The 23,309-nt window shown below is 35.9% G+C and overlaps 1 protein-coding gene across 3 annotated transcripts in view; it reads right to left on the bottom strand.

Moving 5' to 3' along the window:
- Positions 1-23,309, bottom strand: part of SS18 (SS18 subunit of BAF chromatin remodeling complex) — a 76,808-nt gene that overhangs the window by 30,927 nt on the left and 22,572 nt on the right. For all 3 annotated transcript variants that reach the window (XM_033178083.1, XM_033178085.1, XM_033178084.1), the window contains 2 exons: positions 11,368-11,521; positions 6,088-6,309 (listed from right to left, as the gene is read on the bottom strand). In XM_033178083.1, coding sequence (XP_033033974.1) covers positions 6,088-6,309; positions 11,368-11,521 — 376 coding nt within the window. The remainder of the gene's footprint in view (positions 1-6,087; positions 6,310-11,367; positions 11,522-23,309) is intronic.

Raw genomic sequence — 23,309 nt, 5'->3', positions numbered from 1 at the left:
TTTGTAAAAATCCTATCAAGAATAATTTGAAAAGTAGTTCCCTTCTCCTAATGGTATATATGACAATTTAGAGTAAGTCTCTCTTCCACAGCTTAGCAAATTGTTATACTCCTTTCTAAGTTTGGATTGGCATACAACATTTTATCCTTTACACTTTCAAAGTTGTGAAATATTTCCAAGAATTTCTTTAATGTGAAATATTTTGCCAGTCTTGCTTCCTCTGGGACATCTTCATCCTTTTCATCACAACTACTTCTCTCATTTGTATCAATGAGTTCTCCTTCATTAAGCACCTGCAGTGCATACCCAGATTCTTTCAAATGGCAGTTACGTCAACATTCCCACAGTCAGCAATTTATTCAGTAACTCCATTTACACTGAATTTGGATTTCATTTCCAGCATTATCATTTTTCATTTCTTTGTTGCACTTTTATCTATGTTGGCCAAGTCCCTATTTCAATTATCCAGGTTTGTAAAATCTCATATAAGTTTACTGCTGGGAGCCAAGGAAGCAACACAGCAAGCTTTGCTGTATGTGCATCAACTGACAGATGCACAGTGACCAATCACCGACAAAATCTAAAAGCAACATCCATCACTTATCATGACAGGCATCTGTTATTTATGTAGTGATTTGCAGACTGAAGAGAGAGCAGCTAAGAATTCGTACTTTATACAATTACTCTTAGTTAATGTACCATGGTAACTGAAATTCAAATGGTGGTGTTGGGGGAAAAGGTGTTATTTAACTTAACTGTGGTAACTGATATTCATGCGTATCAGAAACACATACAGCAAGGCCTGCCTGTTTTTCCATAGGACGTCTGTTTCCTCACGCACAGAATGACAGTAATAGTACCTTACCTACTACCTCAAGGATGTGAGAATTAAAGAAGACATGCAAAGCATTTTGATAGTTTTGTTTCTGTTAGTGCATGGCACTAACAGGTACTCACTGAATATTAGCTGTTACTTTTGATAAGCAATATGCCAAAAAAGAAAAGAAGAAAAGCTCTATGGTAATATACTCATGTTAACTGAAATCAAATCAGTTTCTTTACTAAAAACCTTCTACGGCCTTTTAATAGTCTAATAAGCATGCTGAACCTTCCAAAGTATTTTACTAGTAATTAGTAAATCTATTAATACCATAACTTAGCAAATGCTGGGTCAAAGTTCTGATATAATTGGGAAAGAATTACATTTTTTCCATGAATATTACCATTTCAGAATCCTATCACTAAAACCATTTTAAAAAGTTAAATTCCAGCCAGATATGGTGGCTCATGCCTATAATCCCAGCACTTTGGGAGGCAGGGGCGGGCAGATCACAAGGTCAGGAGATTGAGACCATCCTGGCTAACACGGTGAAACCCCATCTCTACAAAAAATACAAAAAAAATCAGCCGGGCGTGGTGGCAGGCACCTGTAGTCCTAGCTACCTGGGATGCTGAGGCAGGAGAATGGCATGAACCTGGGAGGCGGAGCTTGCAGTGAACCAACATCATGCCACTGCACTCCAGTCTGGGCAACAGTGCAAGACGCCATCTCAAAAAACAACAACAACAAAAAGTTAAATTCCTGTCTCTTAAAACTAACAAAATGTTTTTACACGTGAAATTCTTGTAAGGTAAACAGACTTAATCTATAAACTCCTTCAATACCAAACCACAGAACACATAACATGAATAGGCAATTCATAGAAAACATGCAAACAGTAAATACACATATGAAGTTATGCAACCTCACTAATAATTGAAGAAATTAAGTTTACATTTTTCCCCTACATATTTAGCAAAGAATAGGGAGACTGAGTGTCACTGGGTACGGAGTAAAATAAGCACTTTTATATGCTGCAAAAATGTGAATGTGGCCTCATGCAACCTTTATTGAAAACAATTTGGCGATGTCTCTCAAGTATTTTAAGCATTCATACATTTCAATAATTCTATTTCTAGAATTTATCCTACAAAAATTTTGTACAAGTAATCGAAGACATAGGTACAAAGACATTTGCTCCAGAAGTGTTTGTAATAGTAAAAGACTAGAAACATCTATCAAAAGTGAATATGGCTTTGTTGTATTATAATACATCCATATAAAAAATGGTGCCATTTAAAAAATGAGAAAGATCTATATATTCGAATAGCAGAAGTACAAGGAAATAAAATACCATGTAAAAATACATATGTAAAAGTAAATGCTAGGCTTATCTCAAGCACCCCCTTTTGGTCTCTTAATAATCCACTGTGTAATAGTAAGAGATAATAAGATAATAAAAAGATAAAACAATCTCAGCTGTGATAATATGTACGCTTTGCCCTTCATACTTACATAACTAATGTGAACAGTTTAGGTACTGAAAGAAAAATAAAAATGTCCTCCTACTTTCACGTCAAGCCTCTGGGTCAGCTAACCAAAGAGTACACTGACAGCAGTGTTTTAAAGATACTGTCATTTGTAACTTAGCCACATGAATCAACACTTTCTTAATACTATTAAGGCAACCAGAAATAAATTAGATGCTGTGGCTACAGTAAGACAGTAGCTGATAAACCAATCTCAAATGTTTTTGTGTTCACCTTTTTAAAAAAGCCTGATTATTGACCAACTGATTTTGTAAAAATTATGCAAATGATTACCAAGTAAGGATTTTTACTTGCATCACTTCATTTAATCTTACTTAGAGAAATTAAGTAATTTAGTCAAAGGTCCCACATACAGTAAGCTACAGGGCCAAGACAAATCCAAACCTAAAGAATTACACACATGGAACTTACAAAACATATTCTTTAACACAAACACTGCAATTTGTAAAATTCTTTACATTTGAATATATAATTAGTAAAATTCTGTTAAATGTGGAAAGTTATAATTACTAATGCCTGATAATGAAAAATACACAGGTATCTGTCCAATATAACATCTTCAGAAATCCTTTCTATACAATTTGCCTTTTCATACACTGAATGTACTTGTTGCTTTATTAAATAAACATTTTTCAGACAAGTGATCATATAATACTTGATTTTTACTGAAGAAATGAAATACATAAATAAGATTTTGTGTGTCCATCCTCAGGCATTTTTCTAGGCACTTGGGATACAGCAGAGAACAGACACACTTCCTGCTTTTTTAGAGCTTGTTGAATTCTAGTGAAGCTTATGCTCTATATGCAAATAAGTTTATGCAGGAAGATGGTGGTTTACTCTGAACACTGGAGTTACTCTTTTTGTTTCTTTTAGAGACAGGATCTTACTCTGTCACCCAAGCTGGAATGCAGTGACCCCACCAAACTCACTACAGCATCGAAGTCCTGTGCTCAAGTGAACCTCCCACCTCCTGAGTAGCTGGGACTGCAGGCACAAGCTACCATGCTCAGCTAATTTTTATATTTCTTTTTGTAGAAAATGCGAGTCTCGCCATCTTGCCCAGGCTGGTCTTCAACTCCTGGGGTCAAGTGATCCTCCCATTTCAGCCTCCCAAAGTGTTGAGGTTACAAGCAAGAGCGTCAACGCCCAGCCAGGTCTTTCTCTTAAGGTTCAAAATGATAAATCAATAAATTTTATCTGGATAACAGTGAAAATAACATGAGAAAGTATATGTTGGATTGACTATTATATTTAAGCAACATTTTGCCAGCAGTTTAAGAAACAAATTAACATAAAAATTGGGCCCAGCACGGTGGCTTACGCCTGTAATCCCAACACTTTGGAAGGCTGAGGTGGATGGATGGCTTGAGGTCAGGAGATCGATATCAACCTGGCCAATATGTCTCTACTAAAATACAAAAATTAGCTGGGCGTGGTGGCAGGCGCCTGTCATCCCAGCCCCTAGGGAGGCTGAGGCAGGAGAACTGCTTGAACCCAGGAGGCGGAAGCTGCAGTGAGCCAAGATCACACCTCTGCACTTCAGCCTGGGTGACAAAAAGTGAGACTCCATCTCAAAAAAAAAAAAAAATTGTGCTCAATTGTTCACCTGGAAGCAATGGACCCTCTAAGACAGGACAGAGAAAAACATTTTGCAATAATACTAGCTTAGTTGCTGAATTAAAACAAATAAAAATAAATAATAAATAGAAAAACTTTTAACGTAAAATATACAGCTTATTTTTATAAAAACTAAGAAAATGTTTTATAATGAAATGAATATTAAAACTTCATTAATAAAACTCTTCGATCAACCTCTAGCATCTAGTAAAAAAAAATCATTAATAAAACTCATCATAAACTTATTAAAAGGTAACATATAATTAAAATGCTTGTATAAGAAACTCATATGATTAAAAAAGTAGATGTTGCCAGAACACTGTATAACTTTTTTTTCTGGTAACTGTAATTTTGTGTTCTTTTGATTCTGAAATATCAACATTTAAATGAAGTTTTTTATTTGTCCTAAAGAGATTTTTAAAACAATAAAAATTTCCTCAATGATTTTCACTGTATTTTCTTTTTGAAAATTGTCTATAATCTCTTCAGATCTTTACCTGGTCATTTCTGTACAGTCTATTTTCTATTAAGAAATTCATAAACTGACCAGGTGCAGTGGCTCATGCCTGTAATCCCAGGACTTTGGGAGGCCAAGGCAGGCGATCACTTAAGCCCAGACATTCAAGACCAGCCTGGGTAACATACCAAGACATTGTTTCTATTGTTTTAACAAAATACAAAAAATAAAAATAAAAAAGAAATGTATAAACTATGAGAACAAGGCAAAAAGTGATATAACTATTGTACTATAGTAAAAGGAAGACCTACACATACTTACAAAATACGACATTTTAAAAAATAAAAGTTGGTCCCTAAGAACAAAAAATTTCTATAAACACCTCAATACTTTTCTCCAAAAAGTCAATATGCACATTGCTGTATGCATTATTTTTTCTTCTTCAAATCTTATTATGTCATATCAAACCATGCTGCAGCAACATCCATTTATTGTGCACACCATACCTTTCTTAACTATAGGTTTTTAAGAAGTGCACCATCATTAATGGAGTTGCTGTCAGAAACATCAATTTTCCTGTTCTCTCTCCTGGTAATCAAACTGTATAGAGAAACACATGAACTCCCTTCTGATCTAGCACTGACTGGATCTTGCTGTTGTTTGGACTTTTAATTGACCTAATAAAAACAAAAAAAAATAATTCCAGCATAGGCATTAAGTAACTTTGGGGGAAAAAAACGTAGCCAAGTCCCGGTTTTGTGAAGCTACAATGATTGGCAGTTTTTTCCATTATCTCCTTTTGTTTTCAGTATATCTCATGAAAATTATTTTTTTAAATCTGTATTATTTTAAAATTATATTTCATCATAAGGAATTATCAACAGATTAACATTAACTTCTTTTATCTGGGTACATTTTAGTGCTGTTTATTTTATAATCAAAATCTAGAAAATTTTATTCCAAATACATTAAATCCTATCTTACAGTCTTCACTACATTTTGTAACTGAAATCGCGTTAAGCTGGAAATATGCCAAATATTTTAACAAACAATTAGCAGAGCAGAGCGCCACTTACTGGCTTTTAGTTATTATTCACAGAATACTTAAAAGAGAAACATGGTACAATTTCATTCTGAGATTGGTAAAAAACTTTAATGGACTTACACCACTCTAAGACGAGTATAGCAGCACTTCCACTGAACATTCTAATGGCAAATTATTTTAGAATTACCTTTTAATGCTGAAACACACCATCAGAAAATATCCATGTAAATCAAGCGAAACTCATATAAATTAATACATCCTTAATAAGTAAAATGAACTATAGAGCAGGTGTTTATTTTCTCAACTTTCTAGCTCTAAACCAAATGTTTGGTTCGTCATTGATTGGCTTCAAAAAACAATTCTCAACAATAAAGAACCTCAAACTGTCCAAAAGACACAAAAATAAATAAGCTTAAACAGCCAAACTGAGCAAAGAGATTTAAACTAGCTTCAAACACAACATTTCCTTTTTATAGGCATGACTGTCACTCACTCTAAACTTAAATTTTTATGAACCAGCTAAGAACCTGACAACAATCATTTTACTTTCAAAGGCTAATAGAGCACTCTAGTCAAGGACATAAAGCTTAGTTACCTTGGTTTGGCTGTATATTCATATTTGGTCTGGGACCATAGTTTCCCATTGGCTGCCCTTGACTCATTGTCATCTGATTCTGTACTGGCATGCTCTGTGATGATGGCACAGAATGGTTGTAACCTCCCATGGATCCATGGCTACTTGAAGGCATATTCATGGAACTGTTTGTCATATTGAGTTGATTGGGTCCAGGTCCCTGCATAGGCATATGGTTAGGCCCTTTGAAGAAAAATGACAAGAAGCAAAATACGAAAGTTAAACAGATGGTCCATACAAAAGTACCCAGAAAGAATATATTTTTTGCATTATTATAGTAATACCAAACAATAATTAATCGATAGCAAAGAATGGTTTATAGGAAAGACAGCAAATACTGTGAGGTAGTTATTTCCATTTTACAGATTAAGAAATTGATGCTTTTGAAAAGTCAGGAGCACTCTGAAAAAGAAGGGAGGACTAGCTTCTTTATAAAAAGAGCAAAACATATCATAAGGTTGGAGTAATTAACTGTGAACATAAATGAATAGACTAACAGATCGATTGACTAGAACAGAATCTAACAACAGACCCAAATACAAAGCTGAGTAAATAATCACAGTAATATTAAGTATTAGTGAGCAACAGAAAACTAATTCAGTAAATGGTATTGTGACAACTGGGGAGCCACCTAGAAAAAACAAGTTGGATCACTATCTCCTTTCTTCCACTAACTAATTCTAGATAAACAGAAAACTTAAACATTTAAAAAGAAGAAACCATGAAAGAATTTCAAAAAGGAGAATTTTAAAAATAATAATGGAAGGACCTTCTTAAGTATGCCAGAAAACTCAGAGCCATAAAAAAAATTGATAAATTAAGACTATATAAAATTTAAAAATTCGCACGCCACAAAAAACTCAAAAATAATAAAAAGGTAAATAAGAAAATATTATTTATAGATATATCACAGACCAAATTAATTATTTAACATATGAAGTAAGTAAAAGATCACCACCAATAAAGGTATGGGCAAAGGACATAATGAGGGAACGACTCGTTCACACAAAAACTACAAAAAGGTTCACCAACATTAAAGGATTGATTGCTTCACTTAAAATAAGAAACCAAATTAAAACTATGAGACCGAACTTTCACCTTTCAGATTCTCAAAAATCAAAAGTTTGATCTAACTATATTATGAATAAAGAAGCACTTTCATCCACTGTTGAAGGAATATAAATCTTACTTATATTTCATGGGGAATCAAGCTTGTGGAATCAAGGGTGGGATCAAGTTTAAGGAAATTTGTGATGACAAATAACAATTCAAATAAAGTAGTTGTCTCTCAATATCTGTGGGAGATTGGTTCCAGAACCACCCACAGATTTCAAAATCCATAAATGCTCATGTCCATAACATGATGCAGTAATTCCACATAGCCTATGGACATCCTCTCATATACTTTAAATCATCTCTACATTACATCTGCTACATAACACAATGTAAATGCTATGTACATAGTTGCTATACTGTATTGTTTAGGGAACAGTGACAAGAAAAAAAGTATGTACATGTTTAGTACAGTCGCAATTTGTTTTTCCAAGTATTTTCAATCCACTGTTGGTTAAATCCATGAATGTGAAATTCCTAAATGCAGAACTGATGGATATTACTATTTTTACACAAAGCAATTTGGCACTAACTGTCAAATTTTAAAATACATATACCTTTAATCCAGCAATTTCAGTTCCAGAAATTTATGCTATAGATATACAAATTTTTGTGAGCATGTGTATTGACACACACACAAAATACATATATATGTGCATATATATTTTTACAGGCAAATTCATGGCAGTATAATTCATAATAATAAAAGACTAGAAGCCTGTATTTCTATCCCAAATGTTCGAATAAATTAAACTTGTAAAACAGAACATGATACAGAGACCAAAAGAATAAGGCATCTATTTACATATGTAATAAAATAATGGTCTCCAAGATATATCTTTGAGAAAGAAAAGATACATAATACTATTTAATGAGTGCTATCATTTGTACTTTTTTAAAAAAAGAATAAGAAAAAAAGGAAATATACATGCATTATTATTATATAGAGAAAATATCTCTTTTTTTTTCTTTTTTGAGACGGAGTCTCGCTCTTGTTGCCCAGGCTGGATAGCAATGGCGTGATCTTGGTTTAGTGCAACCTCCACCTCCCAGGTTCAAGCGATTCTCCTGCCTCAGTCTCCCAAGTAGCTGGGATTACAAGTGTGCGCCACCACACCAGTTAATTTTGTATTTTTAGTAGAGACAGGGTTTAACCACGTTGGTCAGGCTGGTCTTGAACTCCTGACCTCAAGTGATCCACTCACCTCAGCTTCCCAAAGCGCTGGGATTACAGGCGTGAGCCACCCCATCATGCCCAGCGAGAGAAGATCTCTTGAAGGACAACTAGAAACCAATGCCTCTCTAGAACTATCTGGAGAGGTGGCGACTAGGCATCTTTTGGTACCCTTTGATTTTGGTCCCATAGGCATATGTTACCCAGTTTTTAAAAAAATCAATTAATTTTTTTAGGATGGGCTCAGTGGCTCATGCCTGCCATCCCAGCACTTTGGGAGGCCGAAGTGGGTGGATTACCTGAGGTCAGGAATTTGAGACCAGCCTGGCCAACATGGTGAAACTCTGTCTCTATTAAAAATACAAAAGTTAGTCAGGTGTGGTGTTGTGCGCCTGTAATCCCAGTTACTCGGGAGGCTGAGGCAGGAAAATTGCTTGAAGCCAGAAGGCAGAGGTTGCAGTGAGCCGAGATTGCACCACTGCACCCCAACCTAGGTGAGAAGACCAAAACTCTGTCTCAAAAAGAAAAAAAAATTAATTTTTTTAAAAAGGGAACCTGAGACCGAGTAGCGATCTGACCAGGATCAATGAGCACATAAGTAGCTCTAAAACTGAGTCTACATAATGAAATATAAATTAAAAACAAAACTGAAATAGGAAACAAGCCAAGATGCAAATTTGTGTGCATAAAAAGTTGGCTAAATGCTATAAGGAACAAATAAAGAAAACGTAAGTTACTGGCCTTCCAATTTCTCCTGTGCTTAACTGTAACTCCTTAACTATCGTTAGGAGAAATTATTGTTAGCAGAAATTCTTTTTTTTTTTTTTTTTTTTTGATGGAGTCTCACTCTGTCGCCAGGCTAGGGTGCAGTGGCATGATTTCGGCTCACTGCAACCTGTGCCTCCTGGGTTCAAGTGATTCTCCTGCCTCAGCCTCCTGAGTAGCTGGGATTACAGATGCCCAACACCAAGCCCAGTTAATTTTTTGTATTTTTAGTAGAGATGGGGTTTCATCATGTTGGCAGGATGGTCTCGATCTCTTGACCTTGCGATCCGCCCGCCTCAGCCTCCCAAAGTGCTGGGATTACAGGCGTGAGCCACGGCACCTGGCCTGGAGAAATTCTTAAGTATTGTTTTGGAAGCTCTACAGTATTCTGAACAACCTAGGTCATAAGTGGTTGATAATAACTAGCTTATAAAAGAATATAACTACTTCAGAAGGCCTTACACAAAACCAAAATGTCATGTTAACCATAATTGTACTGCTGCTCAAATGCTTCTTTGGCCTTAGGCTTCAATGTTACATAGAGAATTTAAGTCAAAATCCTAATTCAAGGTACCATCATAAAAAGTCACAAAACCCCTAACTAGCTAACCTGCACTATCACTACCTTCCCAGTTCTAAAAACAGTGTGTGCTGGTGAACTAAATGTTGACTTGGCAAGAAGTTTTCTCTTGACTACAATATGACTACAAACTGAAAAGTAGTGATGTCTTTATTCCTACCTCCATACTGGATGTGTGCCATCAATGTTGCAAGCCTTAGCAGGAAACAGGAGACCGCTACTGAAACACCACTGCCCTCCTATATGATCAGTCACACCTCAATCTTCTATAAGCCAGGCTACCTTGCCTCTTTGCTGTGTGCTCTCTTTTGTTTCTTTACTGCACCCATCATCTTTGGCCACCAATGCTATCAATCAATACAATCAGCTACAGAAATTAGAATCCTAAAGATGCTAATTACTAATTTTAATAATTGGTCTGTTATTTTATTTCCATTACTGCTAGTTGTATAATGCCTTCTTTTTATCAATGAAAATAACTTTTGTCTTAGAAAGTAAAAATATGCCGGGCGCGGTGGCTCACGCCTGTAATCCCAGCACTTTGGGAGGCCGAGGCGGGGGGATCACAAGGTCAGGAGATCGAGACCATGGTGAAACCCCGTCTCTACTAAAAATACAAAAAAATTAGCCGGGCGCGGTTGCGGGCGCCTGTAGTCCCAGCTACTCAGGAGGCTGAGGCAGGAGAATGGCGTGAACCCGGGAGGCGGAGCTTGCAGTGAGCCGAGATCGGGCCACAGCACTCCAGCCTGGGCGGCAGAGCGAGACTCCGCCTCAAAAAAAAAAAAAAAAAGAAAGTAAAATATTCTGATACCTAATATACATAATATTCTACCAAAAATTATGGCTATGGGTTGATGCTACTGTTACAAAAACGAAATAGTGTAAAGATACTTTTCTGATTAAAATTTCAAACCAGCAAAAGGTAACTAAATCAGCATCCAATGTCTTAAAGCATATCAACCTAGTGACCCTAAACTTAAAATTGACAAACAGAAAAGAGAATGGCTCAGTGTATAAATAATGTAAGAAAGTTTACATTATTTTTCAGCCTTTAATTTTTGCTTTAAAATCCATTCCCATATTTATGTTATGCTATAAACATATGTATTAAAAAATATAGATTCAGTTTCAATAATATCAATGAGGAAATACTAAATACACCAGCACTTCAGAGACTGTTTTGTTTCTTTCTCCGTGTTTTTCCCAGTGATACTGCTTCTGAGATCAATCAATATTTAAGTAAATAAAAACTCAGGGAAATGTTATATTATCTTTTTTTAACAGACTTTAATTCTTAAGCCATGGTGCAATGTCCTTTTTTTCCAAAAAGCTTCTAAAGCCAACTGTATTGCAGTTTCAGACAGACTAAATTTAGCCAGTTCTGTTCATCAGAGGAATGCTGTGTGTCAGCTACATCAAAGCCCAAGGGCAGCCTGATAAACACTGAATACAGGTCACGTAGCTCTGTAGCTAACAAACTCTAAGAGAGCTCGTACTCGGGGGCATTCAAAGCAGTTTTGTCATCAACAATCTAGTATCCCTTGAGCCCCCATGTCGTTTCAGTTGCTAAGCAACTCTGGTGTTAATGTCTTAGAGGAGAAAAACTTACCAGGCATCTGGCCGTTCATCTGGTTCTGCATGTGTGGTGCAGGAGGACCCCCACCTACCATTCCATCTGAAGGCATGTTGTGAGAGCGTGGAGCGGGGGGAGGGCCGCTCTGATTCATCCCTCCAGGACCCATAGGCATATTCTGTGTGGGTGGCTGAAAGAAGACAGTTTACTAAAACAAGAGAAACAGACTAATATATTAAAGACGCATAGGGTAAAAGAGTTGCTTATGTTACTAAACTGCATAAGAACAAAAACACAAATGCATTTCAAATTCTTCTAATGCATTTTCATGATGAACATAGTTAATAACCCCTAAAACTTTAAAGCATATTTACTTTAAAAAAATCTCAATAGTGAAAATTAAAATGTTAACATTCATACAAAAAATTCTCATATATTAACTAATGTGTCTATTGTTATTATCTAAATCACGTGAAAAAAATTAAGTGTCCTTTCATTATTGATGTATTGGATATATTTATCGTTAATGGTGGATTTTACCTAAAAATGTACAGTAACAAAAAATGATGAAAGGACTCTAAGTCCCAAAATGTGCCATATTTTACACTATTTCGGGGTGGAGGATAGTGGTAGCAGAGGAATGTTTTAAAACATGAATACAACAGTTCAACATTTTTGTGCCGACTCGTGCTATAGATTGGAAACATTACTGATGGCCTCCAAGGGTACAGAGACAGCTGCCTCAAAAGGATGCCCTTGGCAAATTTCCCAATGCAATTTTGAAGAAAACCACTAACTAACCTTCAGAGTTCACAAAGGGGCAAAAGGAAAAACATAGATATTAGGTAGTCTGCCACAACTGGGTCCCTTCTTAGGGATATTTTGGTGGAAAAAGCAAATGGTTAGTTTCTTTCCAAACCCCCATTTTTAATACCGTAGGAGGAGAGGGACGCATTATTCTTTAGGAATCTATTTCTGGCTTCTTTCTGTACTTCAATATTCTAAATGTCCATTTAGAATGTCCATTCCTGTAACATTAGTTGTTCTCTTCCTCCTACATTTAAAAATGGGCAGTTACTGTACACCTTTCCATTTTATGAACACAATTCTCTTCGGCACACTTAATAGACATACATTGTTCTTTGGCCAGCACATTAAATACTCAAACCTCCTAACAGTTAATAATCACTAACATTTACAGAAATAAACAAGTCTACTCTAATAGCACACATTTCAAAATCAGAATTTTAATTTCTTCACGACTAAATCCAGATGAATGCTCTTTATTATTTTCTCTTAAATTCTCATATTATTTCTCCAACTTGTATTCTTTAAACACTTGATAACCTTGTTCAGTTTTCACCAAAAAAAGAAAAAAAAAAATACCAAACACCAATTTGAGTCACATTATCTTACTTTTAATCATGCTTATTTATCATAATTCAAACCTGGCTACCTTAACCTTCTTCTGTCTGAAAACAGAAATCCTTCTCCCCATATTCTTGTCCAATTTTTCTTTTAAAAATTCATGTTCTTATTCTTAATAGTGAGGTCATTTTCTTGTAATTCAACTAATAAAACATCATTACTGTTGCCACCATGCTAGAATAACTTGTATCAAACTAACCCTCTGCTAAATAAAACTCATAAAATCTAGACAAAAAGTAAAAACTGAAGGCACTAAAGAGTGAGTTATATATAGAGGAACAGAAGGGGCTACAACTCTTGAAAGAACGGAAGCATATACGATCAGCTCCACAATTATCTTGGCTTTTTCCTTGAGTTTGCTGAGTAACAGGGAAATGGAGCTCAAGAAGAAAGTGCAGTCCAATCGGACGAAGGAAAAAAAGAATCAGAATTTTGACTATCAAAGAGCTGGAAACTAAAGAATAAATTTCCAGAGAAAAAGGACCACAAGAGGGGAAACATTCAAGAAAACTAGTTGAAATTGTAGGTAGGAGGCTAAAGAGCTCAGCAGAGATTCCAGCTGCTGCTCACTGCTATGGAGACAAAGACTGGAGTGTAGGCCCCACCAAGTTAGAGGAGCCTTCATAAATAACTCCAGCTCTCTGTTGAGACTACCAAAGGGCCAGCTACTCCTTAATTGAAAGAGATCAGCCCTAAAAAGTCTTATAACCAACCTTTATAGATTCAAGGTGACCTCTTAATACTTCACATACCAAAGGAAAACTTAATTCTCTTTGGAGCAAAGTAACACAAACTAGAGCTTCTATAATTGTTCAACCACAATGTCTAACACTCTTAAAAATTGCAAGGCTTTCTAAAAAACAAAAATAAATGACCAACACCCACTATGATAGCTGCAATAACATAAAAATTAAAAGTCCAGAAAAATAACAAGTGTTGTCAAGAATGTATAGAAATTGCGACTCTCATATATGCTGGTAGAAATGTAAAAGCGTACAGTCACTGTGGAAAAGAGTTTCACAGTTCCTCAAGAACTTAAACAAAGAGTTACCGTATGATCTAGCAACTCCATTCCTGGTACATACTAAAAAGTATTGAAAACACACACTCATGCAAAATTTCTACACAAATGTTCACAGTGGCATTATTCATAACAGTCAAAAACTGGAAAAAACTCAAATGTCCACCTACTGATGAATGGATAACAAAATGTGGCATATGAATACAATGGAATATTATTCAGCCACAAAGAAGAAACACTTACACATGCCACAACATGGATGAACCTTGAAAACACTATGCCAAGTGAAAGAAGATGGACACATAAGGCCACATAAATTTTATGACTCTATTTATAAGAAATGTCTAGACTAGGCAAATTCACAAAGACAAAGTAGATTTGCTGTTGCCAGGGGATGGGCAGAGGGGGAGAATTGAGATTGACTGCCAACAGTTTTCACTTTATTAGGGTAGTGAAAATATTCTGAAATTAGATAGTTACAATGTTTACATAATTATGAATATACTAAAAACCACTGAATTGTGTACTTTAAAATGGTTAAAATGGTAAATTTTATATAAACTGTACCTCAATTAAAAACAAGAATAGACACCCAAGAGAAATAACAGAAAATTTAAAAAGACACCTAAGTCATTCAGATTTTGGAGTTCCAGGACAGACGTGGTGGCTCACGCCTGTAATCCTAGCACTCTGGGAGGCCAAGGCGGGCAGATCACTTGAAGCCAGAAGCTCAAGACCTGCCTGGCCAACATGGTGAAATTCTGTCTCTACTAAAAATACAAAAACAAAAAAAAAAATCAGTCAGGCGTAGTGGCACATGCCTGTAGTCCCTGCTACTTGGGAGGCTGAGAAATGAGAATCGTTTGCACCTGGGAGTTGGAGGTTGCAGTGAGCTGAGATCACATCACCGCACTCCAGCCTAGGAGACAGAGCAAAATTTTGCCTCAAAAAAAAAAAAAAAAATTATGGAATTACCAAAGACTTAAAGTAACTGTGATTGGTATGTTCAAGAAATAAGCAAGGCCAGGCATGGTGGCCCACGCCCGTAATCCCAGCACTTTGGGAGGGTGAGGTGGGCGGATCATGAGGAGGGCAAGGTGGGCGGATCACGAGGTCAGGAGATCAAGACCATCCTGGCTAACATGGTGAAATCCTGTCTCTACTAAAAATAAAAGAAATTAGCCAGACATGGTGGCGTGTGCCTGTAGTCCCAGCTACTCTGGGACTGAGGCTGAGGCAGGAAAACTGCCAGAACCCGGGAGGCGAAGGTTGCAGTGAGCCAAGATTGCGCCACAGCACTCCAGCCTGGGCCGCAGAGTGAGACCGTGTTTCAATAAATAAACAAACAAACAACCAAACACAGGACAGATGGAGAATTTCAGCAAAGTCCTGTAATTCTATAAGAAAGTCAAATGACAATTCCACAACACGAAAATATAATCACTGAAATTAAGAAATCATTAGGTTAGAAACAGCAAAACAGGTTTAATGAAGAAATGAATTGAACCTAGATATATCAAAGTATTAAAAACTAAAGTCAGAAAAAATCTTAAAAGCAGTCAGTGAAAATAAGACATATCACCTGGAGGGGAACAGCAATAAAACTAACAACTCATTTTTCATCAGAAATAGTAAAAACTGGCCGGGCGCGGTAGCTCAAGCCTGTAATCCCAGCACTTTGGGAGGCCGAGACGGGCGGATCACGAGGTCAGGAGATCGAGACCATCCTGGCTAACGTGGTGAAACCCCGTCTCTACTAAAAATACAAAAAACTAGCCGGGCGAAGTGGCGGGCGCCTGTAGTCCCAGCTACTCGGGAGGCTGAGGCAGGAGAATGGCGTGAACCCGGGAGGCGGAGCTTGCAGTGAGCCGAGATTGCGCCACTGCACTCCAGTCTGGGCAACAGAGCGAGACTCCACCTCAAAAAAAAAAAAAAAAAAAAAAAAAAAAGAAATAGTAAAAATTGAAGATAACAAAATGACATCTGTAAAGTGCTAAGACAAAAAAGGAAAACAAGACAACCAACCAGCCCGGAATTCCACACTAAGAAGAAAATACCTTCTAACATCAAGATGAAATAAAAATAAGTTTAGATGAACAAAAGTTAAGAAGAGAACAAACTATATTAAGCTAAAAGAAAATGGCCCCACATGGAAGTACAGAACTAGAGGAGTTAGTTAAGAGGAATGGAAAAGTAAGTATATATGGATAAATAAATATTAATATTAACATTTAAAATAACAATAACGATGACTCTATTGGTTTAAACAAATGTAGAAAAATAAAGTATAGGACAAGACACACAAAAGACTAAGCTAGGCCAGGCGAGGTGGGTCATGCCTGTAATCCCAGCCCTTTGGAAGGCCGAGGCAGGGGAATCCCTTGAGGCCAGGAGATCGAGACCAGCCTGGCCAACATGATGAAACCCAATCTCTACTAAAAATAGAAAAATTAGCAGGCGTGGTGGTGGGCACCTGTAATCCCAGCTAACTCGAGAGGCTGAGGCAGGAGAGTTGCTTGAGCCCAGGAAACAGAGGTTGCAGTGAGCTAAGATCATGCCACTGCACTCCAGCCTGGGCAACAGAGCAAGACTCCATCTAAAAAAAGAAAAAGACAAGTGAGGTAAATGAAATTAAACCACTATAAGCTTCTTGCATTTTTCAACAAGTGTTAAAAATACAAATTTAGACTAGAACCTAATAAACTAATATTTTAATATTTTAATGATGAATATTTTAATCTCTAGGGCAACTACTTAAAAATACATGCACACATATTAAAGATGTATACTGTAAAATTATGTGTAAAACCAAATAGAAAAAAATAACGCTTGATTAAAGAAAGTCAAGAAAGGAACAAATAGAAAACAAATACCTGCCTTGTAAGACACAAATCCTTGTATATCATGTTCCACATTAAATGTAAATGGACCCATCATTCCAATTAAATATCGAATACATTATATTGGATTTCAAAACACATAACTATATTCTATGTACAACACAACTACTTTAAATTCAAGGGAACAGATATGTTAAAAGAAAAAAATGGAAAAAGATATCACGCAAATACTAATTAAAAGTATGATGATATTGCTATGTTAATATTGAATAGCTGGCTTAAATTATTAGTGATACAGAGAGATGCTTTATTATGATAAAAGTTCAACAGGAATGTTTAACAATTATAAATGTGTATACATCTCACAACACAGGTTCAAAAATTTATAAAGCAAAAGTTGACAGAACTAAAAGGAAAAAGAGAATAATCCAAAATAACGACTGGAGATTTTAAGATACTTCTCTCAGTAATTTACAGAAGAAAAAAATTCCAATGAATACAAAAAAATTTGACATTACTAGTAACAAATTTGTTTGATCTAATTTGTATGTATAGAATCCAATAACTGTTCAATACACATTCTTCTCAAGTACTCAAGGAATGCTGACTGAGCTGAATCATATACTGGGCCATAAAGCAAGTCAATAAATATCAAAAGATTGAAATCATATAAAATGTATTTTCTGAGCACATTGGAATTAAATTAGAAATCAACAGGCCAGCGCGGTGGCTCACGCCTGTAATCCCAGCACTTTGGGAGGCCAAGGCGGGCGGATCACGAGGTCATATCACGAGGTCAGAAGATTGAGACTATCCTGGTTAACATGGTGAAACCCTGTTTCTACTAAAAATACAAAAAATTAGCCAGGCGTGGTGGCGGACACCTGTAGTCCCAGCTACTCAGGAGGCTGAGGCAGGAGAATGGTGTGAACCCGGGGAGGTGGAGCTTGCAGTGAGCCGAGATGGCCCCACTGCACTCCAGCGTGGGCAACAGAGCGAGACTCCGTCTCCAGAGAAGAAGAAAAAAAAAAAAAAAAGACATCAGTAACAAAATTAATCATAAAATAAGAAATCACACAGGAAATTTTAAAAGATTTTTAATTGGTCATGAAAATGTAGTATCAAAATTTGTGAGATGCAGTTTAAGCTATGTTTACAGGACCATTTATAGCTTTAAAATGTCTATTTAAAAGAAGGAAAGTTGAAAAATCACACTATCATCCTTTATTTTCAGTAGTTTAAGATGGCAAATCAAACCCAAAGTAGTAAAAAGAAGGAAATAACGTAAACAAGAACAAAACTCAATGAAATAAAAAGCATTAGGAGAAAATTAAGCCAAAGGTTGGCTGTTTGAGAATATTAATAATCAATAACCCCTAGCAGAAATAATCAAGAAAAAAGACAGAAATTCCAATTTCAGAAAAATTAAAAGGGGAGGTATTAGTACATATGCTATAGACAGTAAAAGGAAAATAAGGGGATATTAATATAGGCAGTAAAAGGAAAATAAGGAGATATTAACAACAACTTTATGACAATGTATTTAATAATTTAGGTAAAATGGACAACTTCTTTGAAAAACATAACTTATAGACACTGGCACAGGAAATAGAAAACTGGAACAATCCTCTATCTGTTAGAGAAACTGAATCCATCATTTAAAATCTTCCCTGAAGAAATCTCCTGACTCAGATAGCTTCAATAGAAAATTATTCTAAACTATTAGGCCAGGCGCGGTGGCTCAAGCCTGTAATCCCAGCACTTTGGGAGGCCGAGACGGGCGGATCATGAGGTCAGGAGATCGAGACCATCCTGGCTAACATGGTGAAACTCCGTCTCTACTAAAAAAATACAAAAAACTAGCCGGGCGATTTGGCGGGCGCCTGTAGTCCCAGCTACTCGGGAGGCTGAGGCAGGAGAATGGCGTAAACCCAAGAGGCGGAGCTTGCAGTGAGCTGAGATCCGGCCACTGCACTCCAGCCTGGGCGACAGAGTGAGACTCTGTCTCAAAAAAAAAAAAAAAAAAAAAGAAAGAAAATTATTCTAACCTATTAAGAATAAATAATACCTCACACCATTTTGTTCCAGAAAACAAAAAGAAGGGGATCAGTTCCCAATTCTTTATGAAGCTGCCAAAACCTGACAAAGACACAAAGAAAATGACAGGCCAAAACATCTCTCATGAATACAGACACAAAAATGTGAGACAAAATTTTAGCAAATCAAATCCAGACTTATTAAAAAGATAATACATTATAATCAATGAAATTTATTACATGAACGTAAGCTAATTTAACTTTTGAAAATTAATCAACGTAATTCACCAAATCATCAAAGTAAAACCCATATAACCATCTCAACAGATAAAGAAAAAGAATTTAATGAAATTCAGTATCTACTCACAATAAAATCTTCCCGAAACTAAGAATAAAAGCATTCTTAATCTAATAAAACTAACTTACAAAAATTTGTACAGCCAACGTCATCTTACTAATGAAATACTGGATTCTTTCCCCTTGAATTCAGGTATAAGACAAGAATATACATCACCATTTCTATTCAACAAAATAAATAAACCAACACAAATCAATGGCATAAAGAATAAAAGAAAGGAGAAAACAAAGTAAAAAAGAAATAATGATTTACACAGAAGACTTACAATTATCATTATTTGCTGATGACATAATTAAGTGCATAGAAAACCCGAAAGAACCTATAATAAACCATTAGAATAAGTGAATATAATAATTAAGGTCAATATATAAACTATATTTCTACATATTTCCAAAAAAACAATTAGAAAGTGAAACTTAAAAACTGATAGCATAATTGCATCCAAAAAACCCAAATCACTAGGAATAAATCTAACAAGAGATGTGCAATACCTCTACAATGAAATACTGCTGAGAGAAAGAGTTCACAAAATGGAAGGATATGCCATCTTTGTTGACTGGAAGATTTATTAATAATACTGTAGAGGATAATCAGTTTCCCTGATGCTGACCTCAAAATTCCATGCAATCCCAATAAGAATTCCACAAACTTTTTGCAGACTCACAAGCCAATTCTAAATTTTGCATGAAAATGCAAAGGATGCAGAATGGCCAAGAAAATCTTGAGGAAGAACACTAGAATATAAATAGATTTATCATAAGCTACAATAAATAAGACATAATTAGTACAACAACAAACAGACCAACAGAACAGAGAAATAATAAGCAACCCACACATACAGTCACAACAAAACAACTTACATCTAATGGTTAAAGAATCATCTTTCCAATAAATGGTGCTGGATCAACTATCACATGGACAAAAATGAACCTTGAGTCCTATCTCAGATTATATACAAATTTAATTTGCAATGGATCATGAATAAACAAACTTATACAACAAAATATACATGTATCTTCATATCATGACTATGACATAGGAAAATATTTCTTAAATAGGATACAGAATTATCCCTTCAAAATATTGATAAATTGGACTTCATTTAAATTAGAAACTGTTCATCAGACACCACTGAGAATAAAAAGACACAATTTTCAAACTGGGAGATACCTGCAATATATATAGCCAACAAAAGACTTGTTCCAGAATATATAAAGAACGCCTACAAATCTATATATATGTACATATATATGACTATTTAAACATTTTAAGCTCAATTTTTAAATTGAGTTCAGTCTACATACATATAACTCAATTTAAAAATGGGCAGAAAAGGGATATTTGGAAAACCTTTTGGGGATAAACATTGTTACCTTGATTATAGTGGTGATTACATGGATTTGTCAAAAACTCATCTAACTATGTATTTAAAATGAATGGATTCTATTGTATGTGAATTATACCTCATGTCACTTTTTCCCTGAGCACCAGAATTATAAAATCCCCACTGTCTGCTCCAACATTTTCAGATATTCTTCCTTCATAACACTTACTACGGCTATAATTTCAAATGTGTAATGATTTAAGGTCTGTTTTCCCCATTACAGGTTTAAGTTCTGTAAGGACTGCGCCCATGATTATATTTGCTTATTACTGGAGCCCCCAATCATCTAGTAGCAAATAGAGGAACTCAGTAAGTATCTGCTGAATGAAAAGTGATTGTGCAATATGAACACTTCAAGAATTAAAGTAGGAGGCAATATCATTCTGCCAACTTTCATGTTTTTTAATTATCAAAATTGCCTACTCCACCTTCACATCTCCACTTGGAAGTCTATCAGACATGAAATCTCTGATACTTCCCCTCACCCTCAAGTTGCCTTATCCATATTCTCAGTGATGGTAATTCCATCTTTCCAGTTGCCCTTCTGAAAACCATGGAGTCATCCCTAATGTCAAAGGGACATTCTTTCGGTTCCCTAGTAATTTTGCAAGCTACTTTCGCTGATGTTATTATAGTTCTGGAAATTCGCGCATGCGCGCACGCACACGCGCGCGTGCACACACACACACACACACACACACACACAATTTCTGTTCTTCACAGTAAGATATATCTAATCTCTTTACCTATCTGGACTCAGTCTTCTGAATTTTATATATACTGTCCAGCAAACAGTGAACATCATTTTTTTTTCCCTAAGATACTTGAAAAAGAAGGTAGGCAATGATGTTGGTAAAACGCTCCCTATAATATCAATTCAGAAAAATGTGCCCCTGTAGACAAATTCTCTATGAAATACAGGAATACTGCCTTTGTGGAACTTTCTACAATCCTTAACGGCAGAAGTAATCACATCTTCTGCTGTTTCAAATGTATTCTGAATACAAAGTATTTCTAAAATAGCACGTTATACTGTAGAATAACTATTGAGTTGTCTTTCAATTATAGAATTTTTTGGCATATATAAAGGTTTGTTACACATTCTTAAAGGAATCAATTATCTTTCTCTATAGTTTTCTTTTGCTTTTATTCTCAACACAGCCTTCCTCACTTCAATATCAGAGAGATACTGATGTCTTAATTTGCACTAAAACTCACAAAAATAAACACTTCAGAGACATTTCACTCATAGTCTTGCTTCCTGTTTTTAATATCAAAATGTTTTAACTAGACACCTTTAATTGTGCAGCACCATGCGAGGTACCACAGAAAGAAAAACACTTGGACACCAAGCTATGGCAGGTGAAGGAAAGGGGAGAACTCTGAGATGACCACCAAGCTTCTGACTAAGAGAACTAAGTGTTTATAATACTACTTGCTTGAGACAGAAAATATGAAAATACTGGCTGTGAACTTTTTACCCCTTTTTACAGCAGGGAACAACAGAGGGGGAATTGAGGAGAAATGAGTTTTGTCCATATTGTTTTGAGAGGCCTGTGGAATGTCCAAATGGGTATGTATATTGGAAGCTGGATTCATGGCTCATACTCATAAAAAAGATCTGTATTTGGGAACCATCAATGTTTAGATGGAACACCTGAAGTCAAGAATATAGGAAACCATGAGTATGGATAAAATCTCCCAGGAAGAGTGCATATAATGAGAAAATGTTCAATAATGGAATAGCAACATTTAATGGACATGGTAAAAATGATGAGCTGAGCAGCCAGAAAGAGAAAAAGATAACTAGCATGGACACTAAAGAGTAAGTTTCAAAGGAGAAAATAGTATTATCATGCTTACCAAAAAGACCAGTGGTCCCCAACATTTTTGGCACCAGGGACTGATTTTGTAGAAGGCAGTTTTTCCACTGATGGTGGGCCGGGTGGTGGGAGGGGCGGCGAGGGATGATTTCAGGATAAAACTGCTCCACCTCAGATCATCAGGCATTAGATTATCATAAGGAGCATGCAACTTAGATCCCTTGCATGCACAGTTCACAACAGGGTTCACCTTCCTGAGAATCTAATGCTGCCACTGATCTGACAGGAGGCAGAGCTCAGACGGTAATGCTCTCTCACCTACCGCTAATCTCCTGCTTTGCCGCCCAGTTCCTAACAGGCCACAGACCCATATGAGGCCATGGCCTAGGGTTTGGGGACCCCTGAAATAAGACAACATTATCCTGTTTATCAAATACTTAAAACATTATTATTAAAATATCAAAATTTAAGAAAAGTTATTTCCATAACTTTAAATGAGAATATAGATGCTTTCTTTTTTTTTACTGTAATTAAAAAAACAAGGTACAGAACAGTGTACATGGCAAGGTTCTACTTGTGTAGAAAAGAGCAAGGTACGTATTTATATTGGCTTTTATTGCATAAAAAGCAGGTGGAAGACAGGTTGACAGTAGGTTTTTGCATGGCTTTTTGTAGTCCTTGGTGTTCTAACCATAGCAAACTTACCTATGGTAAAAATTTAGTAAATGTTACAAATGTAATATAATCTGCTAATCTTCAAAATGTTCCACAGCTCTAAGCATGTGTTCCTTCACCTTACTCGAATCACACCTGTAAAAAGGAAACTATAAGATCAAATTTTAATCAGAGAAGTACCTTAACAGATGCTCTGCCAGGACAGTTGCTGAATCTGAAGACTAATATTATCATTTTTACTAAAGCCTGTGGAAGAAACAGCTAATCACACGCTACCCAAGGGCTCTGCTCAGAACGTCAAATATGATGTTACCAAAAAAATGCAACTCAATTTCAAACAATATATAAAATATAAGACTACATAGCTTCAAACAATTTTTATTAACAGGTCAGACTTTTATTCTTTGTACAGA

The sequence above is a fragment of the Trachypithecus francoisi genome, unplaced genomic scaffold (assembly GCF_009764315.1).
Source record: "Trachypithecus francoisi isolate TF-2019V2 unplaced genomic scaffold, Tfra_2.0 Lachesis_group19, whole genome shotgun sequence".
Classification (NCBI taxonomy): Eukaryota; Metazoa; Chordata; class Mammalia; order Primates; family Cercopithecidae; genus Trachypithecus; species Trachypithecus francoisi.
Note: the sequence above shows the minus strand (reverse complement) of the source record. Positions and strands in the feature narration are given on the sequence as shown.